Source organism: Phasianus colchicus, chromosome 1, assembly GCF_987193195.1.
Source record: "Phasianus colchicus chromosome 1, bPhaCol1.hap1.1, whole genome shotgun sequence".
Classification (NCBI taxonomy): domain Eukaryota; kingdom Metazoa; phylum Chordata; class Aves; order Galliformes; family Phasianidae; genus Phasianus; species Phasianus colchicus.
The window spans coordinates 82,721,511-82,734,269 of NC_143436.1; the positions used below are offsets into that span (position 1 = coordinate 82,721,511).

At 40.6% G+C, this 12,759-nt stretch overlaps 1 protein-coding gene across 3 annotated transcripts in view; it reads right to left on the minus strand.

Moving 5' to 3' along the window:
- Nucleotides 1–12,759, minus strand: part of CHD1L (chromodomain helicase DNA binding protein 1 like) — a 22,031-nt gene continuing 9,272 nt past the window's right edge. For all 3 annotated transcript variants that reach the window (XM_031613145.2, XM_090150338.1, XM_031613144.2), the window contains 14 exons: nt 12,395–12,491; nt 10,934–11,007; nt 9,811–9,921; nt 8,279–8,393; nt 7,491–7,644; nt 6,214–6,379; nt 5,196–5,341; nt 4,435–4,598; nt 3,606–3,814; nt 2,487–2,585; nt 1,718–1,788; nt 1,368–1,482; nt 1,037–1,145; nt 1–348 (listed from right to left, as the gene is read on the minus strand). In XM_031613145.2, the coding sequence (XP_031469005.1) occupies nt 279–348; nt 1,037–1,145; nt 1,368–1,482; nt 1,718–1,788; nt 2,487–2,585; nt 3,606–3,814; nt 4,435–4,598; nt 5,196–5,341; nt 6,214–6,379; nt 7,491–7,644; nt 8,279–8,393; nt 9,811–9,921; nt 10,934–11,007; nt 12,395–12,491 (1,700 nt within the window). In that variant the 3' untranslated portion in view covers nt 1–278. The remainder of the gene's footprint in view (nt 349–1,036; nt 1,146–1,367; nt 1,483–1,717; nt 1,789–2,486; nt 2,586–3,605; nt 3,815–4,434; nt 4,599–5,195; nt 5,342–6,213; nt 6,380–7,490; nt 7,645–8,278; nt 8,394–9,810; nt 9,922–10,933; nt 11,008–12,394; nt 12,492–12,759) is intronic.

A 12,759-nucleotide genomic window follows, 5' to 3' on the forward strand; every position in this document is an offset into this window, starting at 1 on the left:
TGACCATCGGTGAAAGTTTAATTTTCCATCTTCAAAACATATTTAGGATTGTGCCAACATCCTTATCCCAAGCCTCTTTGAACTCCGAAGCAGTGTAATTCCATTTTAGAGCCATTGACAATACATAAATGTTATGACCAATAAAAGCAGAGAGGTACAGAGATAAGAAATGGCTGTGTAAGATATGTTTCTGAAGTGGATGCACACTGAAGACTGTCTACACGAAGTTAAAAAGATCCTTGGTTTTTGTGCATGTTTCTCAGTAAAATTTTGTATCTTCATGGCTTTGAGGCTGTTACTGATGAAGATGGTTGTGAAACAGACCCTCTATTTCTAGGGAAGTAGTATCTAGTAAAAGAAGTGTCAAGGAAATGTTTTGGAATGCCAGACAACACTTTCACCCAGAGATTTACAAAGCAAGGAGGCAGAATGGCCTGTATACTATTGTCTCTCTTTCGGATTTTCAATTTCACAGCATTGCTGACAGTGGCACTGTAGAAAAGCATATCTTTGCAGAGAATTGACAAAAAAAGATAAATATTTGTTTCCTTTCCTGTATGGCAAAAGGAGTGAGCTGTTTGGTTACGAGAGTCTGTCCCAAGATGCACCAACTCCACCAAGTTCAGCCAAAGAATCAGGATATAGCTTGCTTGGAAACACTGTAATGTATTTTTTTCCAACCTCCACAGTTTCGCTATTTTCTGAGTCACTTCCATTATTCTGAAATTTCAGTTATCTCCATCACAGACGTGACATACGCAGTTAAGCTGATGGCTGTCAATAGAAAATTAGCCTCTAGTCCCAAAAAATTCTGATAGACGTACCGAATCACATTAATCTATCTTTACTGCCTAAAGCAGTATGTTCTTACCATGTAATGAGTACCTGGATGATAGTGAAGTCAGATAAATCGAGTTTTTAGCTGGATCGTGGCGTCTGTTTCTTGCCTCATTTCCTTACTTTTTACCATCAGATATTTAGGGAATCATTCCAGAATCAGATTATGAGCCAAACAAAACCTATTCTGAAAGGATACATGAGTGTGGGGATACCCCGTGTTGCCAAGTACTTGTGGATGAGCCGCTCGGTACCATACCAGTTGAAATCTTTTGTTGCATACCCAATACGTGGAAAGTGCACTGTTGCTGAGAAGTGAAGAAAGACACTCTTTAGGACAAGATACTCTTACAGAAAGCAGTCTAGATAAGGAGTTCAAACTACCCAACAAGAACAGAAGGAATATTTTGAAACGCAACATATCCATGGAAATCTCAATCTTACTTCACTTCAGAAAAAATTAATAAAAGTGGAAATTGATCATCACACATGTATTTATGGAGTCACTATTCCACCACACAACCACTTACCATTTCTTTTCTTGGCTGCTAAATAAATCTTCTTTAGGCCCTTTTCCAAAGCAGACAGCTTAATGCCAGACAAGTTGTTGGACCGATCCCGGTGCTGAGCTACAATCAAGGCCAACTAAGGAGAAAACACACAAAAAATGAAATGGAGTCTAAATACAGCTCTAAAAGACATAGCAATAGTTGCTGGAAAACTGCATTATTAACGATTAGCTTTAATAAACTCTAAATAAAACTCATTTTTTCAGTATTTCAGCCATTTTCAGTATTTAGGGCCACTATTCTTGGGAAAAAGACATTAAATTCAAAATCATGTAAGGAGAGCAACTCAAAATGGATCTTCTCATTCTCACCAAGTCTTGTCCTTTTCTCCTGGATTTTTTATCATCAATGGGAAATAACAGGGTTCCTCCTAATTGCAGGTCTGCCCAGAAAATAAGAACAGAAGAAAAACAAACAAACAAACAAGTCAGAAGAGTCAATAGTGAGTGAACACAGCAGAGATTTCACTGTCATGTTCTGTTTTATTCTTCTTGTCTCTCTCCTCATAACGGATTCAACAGTCAGAGCCCAGGGAAACAAGACAGACATAAACCTGCCCCAACACACAGAGACACACCACCCAGTTAAAAACCACAGATGGAAAGAAAGACACTGAAACAAGAATAAACCAGAAAGTTAGAAAAAACAACAGGTCCTTCTACAGCAAGATGGGCATTCCTATCAGCTGCAGGTAGCTCAAAACTGCTAACACATGTTCAGGAGAAGATTGATGAGAATAAAAATTACAATTAGATACTGACTCCGATGTCTTTCATCCTTCTTAAAAGCACTCTGACAGAAGATGATGGGCTCTACCTTCTATGTGGAAAAATAACCTGTGAACGGTGATTTTTCTATTTTTTGACAACTTGCAGAATTGATCAGATCAACCAACTCCTATGCAGAGTTCTCAGACTCCCAGCAAGTCAAGTCAAACTGCTTGCAGAACTAGAGATACAAATATCTAGAGAAAGAGCTAAAAACACAACTGCCAAGGTATTTAGATTCCTCACTCCTACAGCATCACGGGGATTGAAACTCTTAAGTATCTTGGACTAGGGTCATGTTTTAATCTCTTACCTTTCATCTTCCCTGCCATCTCATATATTCTTCTTGGCTGATCAGAACGACTCTCCAGAGCTGTAAATAAACCACCCCTTCCCCAGCGGCCAGAGTCATCTAGAATGCAATGACAGATCAGTATTTTAGAAATTGAGATTGAAAACCATCCCAGAAGGAAAAGGGGCCTACTTTGGCTAAATGCAATGAATGACCATCAAAAACAGATATGAGAACCAAAGGTGAATTGAAGAGAACCAGCAAGCAAGGGACTATCCTGAAGGATAAACCTTAGCCACTGAGGAAAAACAAACTTGTCACAATTCCCTGAGAAAACTGCAATAAGAATTCCTCCCGACTGCCCACTGTGGATATTCAACCAAGTATTTATCATGGTAGTGAGCTTATAAAACTGTCAGTACCCTCATACCCAGGGAGAACATGCGCATATTATGTTCCCAGATTGGTGCTTTGGGCTTCCCACAATTAGATGTTTGTTAATTGTGGGTTTTTCTTGTCACTTGGCATTTCCACTTTAACCACGAGTTTTTATGCTGAGTTTAACATAAGCCAAAGCAGCTTATAACATTCTGCTATAGCCTTGGTAAGAGCTTCAACACTGATTCTGGAAGAACTCTGCAACCTGAATTTCTCTCCCTCAGCTTCAGTGTCTTGACAGAGGTCCTAAAACTAGCAACAAGCTTCAAACCTCTGTACTGTCATTGCAGAGAGACAAGAAACCATGAGAGTGCAGTTCTGACCTCAGCCTCTGAAATAGCCCATCTCTCTCTGCTGACTGCATAAGGGAGGTGATTTTCAATATCTCAGTTCAGCTTACATGAGATGAATATAAGGCCTTCACCTCCAGAGGCACTGTCCCTGCTTGTCCACAGAAGTACAGTTCCTAGACATACCTTTCAAGAGGCTCACCCAGAAACACAGACCCATATACCCCTTCCTAACACTTGTGTGGGTTATATATTGTGAAGCAGAGTCTGTACTGCCTCTATATCACTCAAGATCAAGTCAGACTCAAAATGATTTCAGTCTGCTATGGAATTAAAAAGTACCAAGCTAGGAAGTACAACTCAGCCCCTTGCCCATCCCACTTTACAGTAGTTCTGTTGTCATAAGTCTTACCAAGGCAGTGGACAATAATGGCATTCTCCTCTTCTGCTTTGGGGTGGGTGACATCTCCCATAACGTACTTGATACAGTTTACGTCCACATCTCTGTAATCTAAATCCACATTCAGCTCAGCCTCTCCCTCCTCAAACTCTTCCTCAGATTCACTTTCCTCTGAAGGGAGACAGGTAGATGTGTAATGATTTGACTCCCACCAAGCCATCCTGAAACAAGAAAAGAAATTCAATGAAAATAAGCAAAGATGGGCGGAGTCTGCACCTTGTTTTAAATGACTACAGCAAAACACAGGAGGTCCTGATCTGCATTCCCTCTGCTGCCCTCCTCTATTTTAGATAGGAACCAAGATTACCCCAGCTGGTATCTGTGATTTTAAGTGCCCTGTGCTGGTGTGATAAAATGATTGTAGGCATAGAAAAAGTAAGCATACGACAAAGCGGAAGGAGTTATTCAGAGTGATGAAAAGGAAAAATAGATAGGAAAGAAGAAGAAGTAAGTTAATACACGTGCCAAAGAGTTACTGATACTAGAATGAGACACAGGGACCAAGTCTGACACTTCAGATGTAGGTTGTCCCAAAAGCTCACTATACACTCAGATATGAGGTTCTCATTCAGGCCAATCTTGATGAGTTAAATTAGATGTGAAGTATTCAGAAATATCCTGATGTATGAAGCTAACTCTCTCAAGAGATTGATCTGCAGCCATTTTGTCATCTTCTCCCCTCATTCTCAGCTCCACCTTCCAGAGTGGATACAGAGCACATTTCTAGAGCACCCTGTAACAGAAACCAAATTAAAAATAGTTGATGCAGTACAAGCCATACTTTTTCATGTGCTCTGCCTCTGCTTTTGCCTTTCTCCTTTCCTCCATAAGTTTTGCTCTCTTTGCAGCTGCTTCTTGGCGCTTCTTCCTCCTAGTCTCCAGCTCCTCTGTGCTCAGCAAGTGTTTCCTCCTTGTTGACTGGTCCCGGAGGCCTGTAAGAAGAGTCTAGAGAAAGAAAGCTGCAATTCAGAAACAAAATGCTCATCTCAAGCACACGTCTGGTGCCCACTTTATGCTGCACAGAATCACACAATGGCCTGGGTTGGAAGGGACCTCAAGGATCATCAAGCTCCAACCCTCCTGCCACAGGCAGGGCCACCAACCTCCCCATTTAATACTAGACCAGGCTGCCCAGGGCCCCGTCCAACCTGGCCTTGAACACCTCTTGGGACAGGGCATCCACAGCTTCCCCGGTCAGCCTGTTCCAGCACCTCACCAGTCTCATAGTGAAGAACTTCCTCCTGTACTCCTTTCCCATTTGTCTACTTGCCCACAGCTCTTAACCATCAGATCCTAGAGTTCACACAAATGGGTGGTTTTGCCATCTAAGTTTATATTAGTGCCCAGCATTCCATCTATGATCTGTTGCCAGAATCGCTGAATTGTCCAACCCTCAGATTCACCAACCCTAGTTCACTGGCATCTGAATCTTTTAACTTTTTTTTTTTTTTTGTGAGCTGTAAGTAAAGAGAGGAAACTGTCAGTTTCATTTTCTACAAGCAATTAAGAGCATCATATGCTTTGTCATGTCTTTTGCCTTACATTTGCTTTGTTTCGGAGAGCTCTCCCTTCTTTACTGGTCTCTTCGGTCAAGGCTTTCTGAAGATCCAAAAGCTGATCAAATGCTTTTTTGTCTTCTCTGCTGGGTTCTTTTGAATAATCTTTGCCTTCATACACATACATGTGATCTTCAAAAAATAATTTACAAGTACAAAAAGGAATTGAAAGCCACTAACACTTGAAATATATAGCAAGATCAAAAACAATTAGGCTTCTCTGTTACACTGTTCTACCCTCAGCAGAAAAAGACATTTACTGTCTTTTATATGACCGGAGTCAGCACAATGTTAAAAGAACAGAATCAAGATTTGCTTCCTCAGACAAAAGCTTTCTGCTTCAGTCACAAATCTGTACTCAAAGCAGAAAGTCAGTCTGTCTCATGGTACTATAAGAAAGAAAGTATCTTTAAAATTTATTCTCATATAATACAGAGAACTAATCACGATTAAGTTACATTTTTATTGGAAAGTAGAATAACAAAGACAAAATAGGTTTGTTCTAGCTGTTCAGGTTCAATGGCTCTGCATTTCTTATCTCATATTTTGGAACTCTCCAAGGTCATTTTAACTTGTTTTTCATGGCCAATAATCTTTTGTATGGAGATGGATACAAAAGAGTTGCTATATAATTTTTCCTTAAGTTATTGTTATCTCTCTACATCTGTAATTCTATCTTAATGATTCACCATGGGAATAACAGCAGCTGCTATTTGAGTATTTCCTCTTTTCTGAGGTCTCAAAATATTTGAAACACATTAAGGAATTCAGACCTCCTGGCCAACAAGCTGGGCAAATATTGTTATCAATGTTTCAGGCAAACAAGGTTGCAAAAAGAAGAAAAAGACCAATTTAAGCTCAGAAATTGAGATCAGGGACAGATCTTTTCTTTACAAGCCCAATTTTCTTCTTGTTACCTGGAAAATACCACCCTTCCCTAGGAAGCCTCCTCTACTAGTTCCCAAGTGTCATGCACTCCATAGGTATTTCAATTTGTAACTTACTTTCTGTATCATCCTCCTTCCTTTCTTCTTCATGTGGCAGGACAACGTCCATTACCCACTTCCCTCCTTTTGTCTCTCCAAGGATGTTTTCCAGCTCCACATCCTGGACAGTACTTCCCTCAGAGGACAGCAATTTATCTAAGCCAAATTTCAGGATTTCACTCAGCTTTATCAAAGAGAAGAGGAAGTTCACTATGAGTATCTTCTATTTCCACATGAATCCCTATGACTCAAGCTTCTCAGACATAAATGAGAAGGTTGTAAATGTGAAGAAATCTAATCCTTTGTATTATCTGTCAAAATACTTGCACTTTAACATACTCATTTGTCTCAACACCTATTGAGACAGATTCCTGTAATAAATCTCCCTCAAACATACTCACTCAGACTGGAAAGGTCATTTTTCTCTACAGGCCAAACAACAAAAATGGCATCATTCTGACTGCACTCAAGAAGCTTTCTTCATAGCCAAAAAATCTGGGCTTGTTTTTGCCCCACCTATTAATGAAATAAAATAAAATCTTATATCCCACAAAAATTCACAGGGAACATAATATCAGCATGGAATTTCCTTTGGGCTTAGTTCCACTTCACCCATGGAAATTATAATTGCTGAGGTACATGCTGATGCAGGGGCAGGGAGTGGGAAAAGATACGTTAATTCCAAGCCTTTCCCAGGTTTACCTCCGTAGAGGAGATATATCCCTCCAAATTTCACTTCGCTTGATGTTTTCAACCAAAGCTCTCAGCCCAAAACTCAGCTTTTGGGTCAGAATCATAAATCACACCCTGACTCCTGAGACATTGTATCTGCCAAGAGGTCAACCAAAGGTTGACCAAAGGAACTAGCAGACTAGCAATCAAAAGCTGTCAAAGTACTTATCATTAGCTCTGTTTGAGAGAGAAGGAGTTCCTAGAAACAATGAGTCAGCCTCCACTTTAGACCTGTTATATAATTAAAAAATATACAAGTAAAACAAGAGACATTCTTGCCTTCTCCTCTTCTCCAAGAAAACACTTTTTTTTTTTTTTTTTTTTTTTTTTTTTACACAACAGATGCATCTCAAAACTCTAAAAACTGTCTTCAAATTTCAAATCTTGTCTGGACCTGGAATGCAATGTTGACTCCTACAACGCATGCAAAAGCTGTCACGTCAATGCATATCCTCCCAAACTGAAGTGTCTTGACAGGTTCACGTCAAACAAAAAACAGAGAAACACTCCAACATTTCTAAGAATGTTACAGAAGTCAACTTGAGGGTTTAGCTGCATTTTACCTGTAAATCTGTTGCTTCCTGAGGTTTGTGTACTCCCAAGGCGAACTGTCCTCCCTCTACAATGGCATTTGTCAGTCGAAGCTTGGAAGCAGCTCTTCGGTAGATTATTTCTTCAACTGTATCTCGTCCAATCAAGCGGATAATTTTTACAGGCCTTCAAAAAGTCAAGAAAATTCTTATTATTTTCTTTGTTTGAGGTGCACTAATGTGGTTTTCTGGCACGGCACACTATCCCCTTACCCAATCTTCTGGTAGGGATAAAAAAGCAAGAGCAAAATCAACAAAGACAGCAGAGGGTGGTGACGCACTGAAACAGGTTGCCCAAGGAGGTTGTGGATGCCCCATCCCTGGAGGCATTCAAGGCCAGGCTGGATGTGGCTCTGGGCAGCCTGGTCTGGTGGTTGGCGACCCTGCACATAGCAGGGGGTTGAAACTAGGTGATCATTGTGTCCTTTTCAACCCAGGCCATTCTATGATTCTATGGTAAGTATAAAGCTGAAGCAATTGCTTCTTGACACGGGATCAATGTTCACTGCAAGAGTGCAGGCAATCCTCCAGATTCCATCTCCTCCAAATTTACAAAGCCCCCATCCTAGACATATGACAAGGATAGGACTGTGTAAGGCTGCAGAAGAAAAGCAGAGACAAAATTATCTCTGCTCTCTTACTTTGACCTTCCATCTATCGTCCTCTTAACACCTTTTAACACTATTGCTTATGAATAGGGAAAGAGACACAGAGGGATCAGTAAAGTAAGCAACCTAAAGAGAAGTAGCAACATTTCTCACTTGTGCTGCCCAATCCGGTGAGCTCTTGCTATTGCTTGCAAGTCATTCTGTGGGTTAAAATCACTGTCAGTAAAAATAACTGTATCTGCTGCCGTCAGGTTCATGCCAACTCCTCCTATGAACAGAGAAGAAGATCACAGAATACGTCAGCAGCAGAAAATAAAGGCGCAGCTGGAGAATTTATGCTATGCAAAGTTCTGTCAGATCTGATCAACTATATTCAATTTCTCTCTCAGTCCCAAGTCTGAGTCTCACAAAGATCCAAACAGATGGATAAGCCCAGTATTTCTGTATTTCTCTGTGCTTTCTGCAACAGCTCAAAACAGAACTGCAGTCTGCATTGAAGGGGAACAAAAAAAGAAAAAAAAAGGATGCAAGCAAATCAATAAAAAGGCAATTGGTTGTCAAGACTAATAACATAGACATATTCTTCAACTGTCAGGAAGACTAATGCAGCAAGAACTGGCTTTACTGAGGCTACAAAGGTCTACCCAACCTATGACTTGGCTGAAGCCCAGTAACAACAGGTAAATACACTGCTGAAAGAGTGGGAAACACCACACCCAATCATACAACAGCCAGAGCCTAGGTATATACGTGACTTTAAAAGGTTTTAAAATTAGAGTTGGACTCTCATTGAATGAAAGGAAAAAAATGTTAGGTGTTTTTTTTATTTTTTAAATATCCACTATTGTGATGACATACTACAGCTAAAAAGCAACCTGATTCTTGAGGACGTGGACAGGAAGAGTTCAGGCACAGTGTTAAGAGAAGCATCTATTTCTTACACTTAGCATTAGGTGCTTCTGAACAGTCTCAATATACTCCTCTCCATGCCCTGCAATATTATCAAAGCCAGTTTCATTCAGGAAAGTCCGACCAGAAGCCCAAAGGAAGAAGACATAATAAGAGCCTGATGCTTGAGATCAAGCAGTACTGATCCTCTCTCTGAAGGTAAGCAGAAGCCTGCCCTTCTGCTGGTCTTAATAAAGAGACAGGAAGAACTGAAACCATTCAAGAGACACAGATATGCCTGAGGAGCTAAGAGGAGGCGAAGTACAGATGGCACTCCTGTGTTGTTCTTTGCAGTCTCTGCTAAGTAAAAGGCTCTCATCTGAATCTGTCTGCCAGCTAGAGTGCACATCCATGTTCAGGAAGCAATTCTACCAGCTTACTTAGAGAAAGTCTATTTCTGCCTAAAGTCTGAAACTTTAGAAATAAAGTGCTTGCAGAAATAGAATGCTAGTGAGATTCTTTCAGTTTAAGGCAGAGGGAAAGGCATTGTAGAGCCCAGAATAAAAAAGTTACTCAAACAGCTGCAACCTGAAAAGCATCTTGGCATCAGCTGCTGAAAGGAAAGCACAGATATTGGGTCTCCTAGCTAAGAAGCCCAAATTCAGGATGCATCTTGTCTCTCTCAAAAATCCTCCATATTAACATAATATGGAGGATTCAGAACACCCTGAAATTTTGCAAGACAGCAAAAGAAGAGTGCAGAAGCAAGACGTGTTGTCTCTCCCTTCCTTCCTTACCTGCTCTGGTGCTCAGCAGGAAGACAAAGATGGGCTGTTGACCAAAGTTCTTAATGGCAAGGTGTCTCTCTTCACCTCTTACAGAACCGTCCAGCCGCTCATAGCTATAGCCTTTCCAAACAACAAAATGGATGTTTCTGACATTTTGGTTATACTCTGTATTTCTTATTTCATTCTTCATAGATTAACTGCTGTCCTGACTTTTTATGCCAAGTCCTCCCACCTTGATTTGCATTTTATCACCTTCAACTCCTCTTTTTCTTTCCAGTGACCCTGACTGTCAACAAAGGTTAGTTTAGCTAAGTCTGAAGCAGAAACTCTTAGCATTTAATTTACTGCACAGAAACAAGATGGGAAAATACAAAGTCAAAGCATATGAACATTAATCCAGAGTCCCATTTCAGACTATACTGTGCTGGCTGTTGGCTCCACACTACAAACCAATAACCACCACATCTTTCTTATAAAAGCTTCTACTGCTTTCAATGTGTACTTTCCTGTGAGCAAGCAGTATGGGAAATGGCCTTACATTTGGCTTTTTAGTGCAACATTAGTTGTCTAAATCCATAAACACCAAAGAAAAGCCTCTTTCATGGGAAGTCCTAAGTAGGCATGGAGCCATGTGGGTTGAAACAAAAGAAAACGTCTCAAGATCGCTTTGGCAGCCTTGCCAAAACAGTCATATTGAGGCCTCACTGCCAACAACTATTTTAATAAAAAACTAATTTCCTGGTATAAATGTGGCACAATTTGTGTTCTGCACTGAACAAACTGAATCGTAATGGCTTTACTACAGCTACTTCAGGACTCAGGTACATAATATATAATGAAAATTTGCTACCCTGCCATCTGTTAGCTCGATTTTATCAAGGAACCAAAGCTCAAGCTACTTTGAAGAACAACACTGAAGTGCAAGTTCCTTGCAGGCAGGTAGCACAACGATCCAAACAAAAATTCAAATCCCAAGTTGCAGTCAACTGTAAGCATATGGTTTCTGTCTACTAAGAAGAAACAAATGCCCATCATATTCTCCATCCCAGACAGATCAGCCAAAATCAGACTAACACTATATGGCACTGATCATTAAGATAAGCCCTTTGCTGCCAAACCATGCAGACCATACCTCTATAGTCCATGTAGTCTTGCAGAATGTCAAGCAGTTTAGTCATCTGAGAAAAGAGCAAGACACGATGGCCACTGGAAGAAGAATATGAGATGTCACCAGCAACACTATACTGTGACAGCATTTCACAAAGAAGTAGAGAGGTTATAGTAGCTCAACCAGCCATTGTTACATTGCAAGAGCTCACCACAACACTGCACTAAGCCTCACAGAGTCACTGCCAACTCCCTCGCATTTTCAGCCCCACATCCAAACGTGGTCAGCCAACCCCACCTGATAGCATCAGCTGCCATGCGTAGAGTATGGAGTCACAAACAGGTAACAAGGCTCTGGCACAACACTGCTGCTGGCTAAATGCACCTTGGCAAGGACCCAGAGAATCCTGGCTAAAAGGATCCTCAGCTTGAATGTAGTGCCATGAGGGTCTTCACCATGTGACTTGCCACACCAGATTGCTCTCTAACAACATAATATAAAACATCTTAAATACAGGGAAAATGTAGTATCAGCATCTCTGCAACAGAACATAACTTCCCATCCAGCAAATAACCCTCAGTGCCCATATATGATTGCAAGCAGCATTTAAGTGAGAAATCAACTCTCCTTGCTCTAGGCCTCAGACAGTGTGAGAGTACTTTGCTTAAATCAACAACATTTGCAAGTTCAGGAGTCGCACAGGGCTGTCCCTGTGGCAAAGACATCAAAGGGAGAGAGGCATCCACTCACAAAATGCTGTACAGAAGGAAGACAGAGCCCTCCACTACTGCATCAGAACTTCCCTTCTGAAGCTCTGTGCTTTGGAAGTAGTCAGAGGGAAACTGCAGCCCAATTAAGAAAGCAAGTAGAATTTATGAATTGTGCAGGAGACATCAAACAAGAACATATATGAGAATACAAATTGTGATTCGATTCGTCCACCTGAAATCTGTAGGGAGACATTTAAGGCTGTTGTGTTACAGGTTCTGAAGTCACCAGAGGTCAAGATCAGCAGTTTTGAATACTGGTTCTGAAGTGAAAATTTCAGCTTATTCTGAGGCTTTGGTCTTGTCAAATTTCTTTTTCAGGCTCCTGGGCTAATAGAAGCACTGCAGTGCAAAAGACCTGAACTGATGCATTGGAAGCTACTCTCATGAAATTCAATAAAAACATATATATGCTGAAAGCCCTGTCAGATATATATTCTCCCAGATTCCCAGCATAAACTTGGCAATATATGAGAACATGTGAGATGTAGTGAAGTGTTTTGAGAAATGTTTAAAGGGAAGTTACAGTATTTTTTTGAGAGTCCTCTGCAGCCTGTAGTGCAGTTCTTTGTACTGAAATGATCTCCTTGTGGTAGCTAGTAGCATACTTTAAATAGGGCAGTGCTTGTGTTGTGGTATCTGCACAATCTATGGATAAATAAGGCAGCTTTCCTTCTTAGTTTATCTTTTCTCCCTTCCTCATTTCAACACAACATACCCATCATACAAGAATGAAAGGAGTTTATCCAACAAACATAGTTTGCCGCTGGCTTCAACAATGTGATCTCCAATCTCAAAGGGCTCTGGCTCAACACCTGGAAAAGAAAGAGGCTTCAGAAGTATACCTAATTATACAGATATCGACTCAGTGATCAACCTTTAAGTGACCACGTTGCCAAATACTGCCAAGCAGACCCCCAGGATGCTTGTTTGTTTGAAAAAATGATGGTCTTTGTCTAAAAAAACCACCCTCAGTACTTCAGGAAGTACCTCACAAAATGAAATGTTATTTCATTGTTTAGATGAGAGAAGATGCACTTATGACAAATCAAGTGGTGAGCTGAAGTAGAAAACTTAAACTTC